The sequence below is a fragment of the Acyrthosiphon pisum genome, chromosome A2 (genome assembly GCF_005508785.2).
Source record: "Acyrthosiphon pisum isolate AL4f chromosome A2, pea_aphid_22Mar2018_4r6ur, whole genome shotgun sequence".
Classification (NCBI taxonomy): domain Eukaryota; kingdom Metazoa; phylum Arthropoda; class Insecta; order Hemiptera; family Aphididae; genus Acyrthosiphon; species Acyrthosiphon pisum.
The window spans coordinates 119518048-119521968 of record NC_042495.1 but is presented as its reverse complement, the minus strand read 5'-3'; the positions used below and the strand labels follow the sequence as shown (position 1 = coordinate 119521968).

The window sequence follows — 3921 nt, the reverse complement described above, 5'->3', positions numbered from 1 at the left end:
AATTTAATACAAGGCTCATAATATATTTTTACAATAGCAATTGAAAAATAAAAGAAATATATAGTCACGATTTTTTTTTATAAGCATTTAAAGTTCAAATTTTGACTAAATACGTAAAAATTACGGCAATGTTCAAATTATCTTAGACAGAAATTCATAAAAGTTTTTCTTTTTAATTCTAAGATTTGGAAATTTAATACAAGGCTCCTAACATATTTTTACAATAGCAGTTGCAAAATAAAAGGAACACATTGTCACAATTTTTATTTATAAGCATTTAAAGTTCAAATTTATACGAAATATGTCAAAATTGCGAAAATTTGCAAGTAATTTAGTGGTTGAAAAATCGTAAAAATTTTTTCTTTTATAACTAAGTTTTTAAAATTTGGTACAAGGTTCTCCATAAGTTTTTCTTTAAAAATAATATATCCTAGACTGACAAATCATCTCCGTTCAGAATCGTTGTTCGTATACAATGATATAATATCATTGGATTCAAATTTAATTCCATCCATTACAGTAACCCACTTGTAACCTACTGTACAGCAGAGCGACATCCACGACTTACCCGCCTTTTTTTTATATTTATGATCAGCAAAAAAACACTCAACACAATAAAATCTATCACGGGCTGGACACATTGTTCTCACTTTTTTTGTTTTACTTTGAGCATAAGCTCTACCTTCCTTTAAGACTAGTTTTTGGGAACATATTGCACATCTATTACGTGTAGTTTTTTCAACTATTGAATGCATTTCTATATTATCAATTTCAGTATCTACTGGTTTGTCTATCATAGAAAAAATAATAGATTATCTAAATTCAGTCACACTCATATTACAATTATTTACTTTATTATATAATATAAGAGCATTTATAACACTAGTATTCAATAAAACTTCAAACGCTACCTTTCTGTACCATTTCATTGATCACCTAAGAGGAGTGTGATAAGAAGATCTTAAATCACTCACATCAACTAGGCCTTTTCCTTGATTATAGTCCAAAACTACTTCTGGCTTTCCAACTTCAGTTCCTATTTTAGTTTGTATTTGCCTAATTAAGTCCTCATGTTTAGTGGATAACTCTCTTTTATCTTTCCATTTCAAAATGAATATTCCTGTATTGCTTTTTTGAGCTACAATTTCCCCCTTTTTAAGTTTATGTTTCACAACATCTTGTGGATTATGCTTTCTATTTGCTATTAATGTACCAACTAAATTAGTAGATCTAGATAAAAGTTTGTGAGCTAAATTAATGCTGATGTACCAATTATCAGTATAAAGGGTACGGCCAAAATCTAAATATTCTTCTGACATTTCCATCACTATTTTAGTTGATACTTCAACTCCAGGCTCTGCTTCTCTACCAGTATAAACTCTAAATCCAATGGTGTATGCATTTTGTATACACAGTTTAAAATTTTTAATACCATATCTGTGGTGCTTGTTTTTTATATATTGTCTAAAGGATAAACGTCCAACAAATGGTATTTTTTTTTTTTTATTATATATTATATCCGCGGCGACTATGGCCATTGGACGACAATAATACTATACAATTCTGTACATGGTTAAACTTTTGTTAGAGATACATAAAAAAAAAAAAAAAAAAACAGTATGTTAACATAGATTAAATTTTGTTTAGAAGTCCTGTATTGTGTAGGAATTCCAACGTTGTTGTCAGGTTGCTCTGTTCGGGGTTGAGTGATTCGGCTAGCTGGTCTGTAAGATTCAGTTCTATCCTTTCGTTCTCGTAACTTCGGCATTCCATGAGGATGTGTTTGACGGTGAGCGGGGAACCGCATTGGGTGCAGTCAGGAGGTTCTTCTCCTTTCATGAGGTGTTGATGAGTGATGTGTTTGTGTCCTATCCTGAGGCGAGTAATGGCTGTCTCCTGTTTCCTGGAGATGTTTACGGGGAACGGCCATGGGTATGTTGTTCTTTTGATCTCGTGTAACTTGGTTGTCTGTGCTGCCATTTGTTTTCCCATTGGTTGTGTGCCTCCATAGCGATGATCCTCTTAACATCCTGGTATGTAAAAACCGGGGACGTGAGAGGGTTATTGGCAAGGTGGGCTTGTTTGGCAGCCTTGTCAGCTAGTTAATTTCCTTCAATGTTGCAGTGGCCGGGAATCCACATGTAGGATATTTGTTTACCGGCGAAGGTGGTGGTGGTATGTGCATTAAGGATTTTTCTAGCTAGGTCAGTAGGTTTTCAGTGGTTCTGGATACTCATGAGGGAAGAAAGGGAGTCGCTGAGGATAATGATCTGGATGGCTTCGACTTTGTTTGTTGCAAACTCAATGGCTTTGAGGATGGCTAGTGCTTCAGCGAAGTAAATAGAGCACTTGTTAGATAGTTTCCATTGGATATGTGTGTCCCCGTGGATGATAGCCATTCCAACACGTTTATCCACAAAAGAGGCGTCCGTGTATATGAGTGCGTGCTGTTGTTTAGATGAAAGTATTACAAATGGTATTATTGACTCATCTATGCACATGGGTTCCTCAGGTATCATAGCACATTTATATTTATCAACTGAAGAATCAATTAGATCTCTCACTTTAAAAAGTCTGTCACCTGTAGGACACTCAACATTATTCGAACAATGAAATGTTCTTAATAGTAGCTCAAATCTATTCCAAACCCATGAATTGAAGAATACTGGATTGATATATTGATTTTTTAGACCAATAACTTGCAATAGAAGGAAATGTCGTTAAACCCATCCACATGAAAATACCAAGGAAAGTCAGCATCTCTTTTTTTGTAACATTATCCCAACGAGTTAAACGAGATTTTGACTTATGAGGAGTACTAATTAATTGAGAAGCATACCTGTTTGTTTCTAAAACCAGCATATCAATTATAGTAAACAGATCGCAGCACGTCATCTCACGAAAAAATTACGACCTCCTGATATATCGGGATGACACTACCGAATTACACGAGATATTAAACCTGGTTTAGACGTTTTCTAAATATGCTTACGTGTTCGTCGCCACTTCTTTGTAATATGCAAATGTTCTTATCGACAAGGAGCATTAAAATATGTAATCTTATCGCTGCGTTTGGTCCGGCGAAAAATTACGACATCCTGATATGTCGGGATGCAACTTACGAATAACACGAGATATCAGACATGGTTTGGACATTTTTCAAAAATACTTACGAGTCCTTCGCCATTATCTAAGTAGTATTCAAATTTTCGTAACGACGACGATAAATAGAATATGTATTCAAATCGCATCGTATCGTCTTGCGAAAAATCACGTGCTCCTGATAGGCTGGAATGCCACTACCGAATTTAACGACCTATAATTTCTGGCTTAGACATTATTAAAAAAATATTTACGAGTCTGTCACCACTTTCTATGTAGTATGCAAATGTTCTTATCGACGAGCAGCATCAGAATATGTAATCATATCGCTGCGTTTCGTCTGGCGAAAAAATCACGAGCTCCCGATAGGCTGGGATGCCACTACCAAATTACACGAGATATTAGACCTGGTTTAAACATTTTCTAAATATGTTTACGTGTCCGTCGCCACTTTCTATGTAGTGTGCAAATGTTCTTATCGACGAGGAGCATTAGAATATGTAGTCATATCGCTGCGTTTAAAATCACGATCTCCCGATAGGCTGGGATGCCACTACTGAACTACACGAATAATATTAGACCTGGTTTAGACATTTTCTAAGTATGCTTACGAGTCTGTCGCCACATTCTAAATAGTATGCAAATGTTCTTATCGACGAGGAGCATTAAATTATGTTATCATATCCCTGCGTTTCGTCCGGCGAAAAAATCACGATCTCCCGATAGGCTGGGGTGCCACTACCGAATTACACGAGATATTAAACCTGGTTTAGACGTTTTCTAAATATGCTTACGTGTTCGTCGCCACTTCTTTGTAAT

General features: G+C 35.4%; 1 protein-coding gene across 1 annotated transcript; it reads right to left on the bottom strand.

Annotated features, from left to right (window-relative positions):
- Positions 1 to 932: 932 nt before the first annotated feature.
- Positions 933 to 1538, bottom strand: LOC100575832. Its single transcript, XM_008188520.1, has one exon. The coding sequence runs from the start codon at positions 1536 to 1538 to the stop codon at positions 933 to 935; it is 606 nt and encodes a 201-aa protein (XP_008186742.1).
- Between the last annotated feature and the right edge of the window lie 2383 nt (positions 1539 to 3921).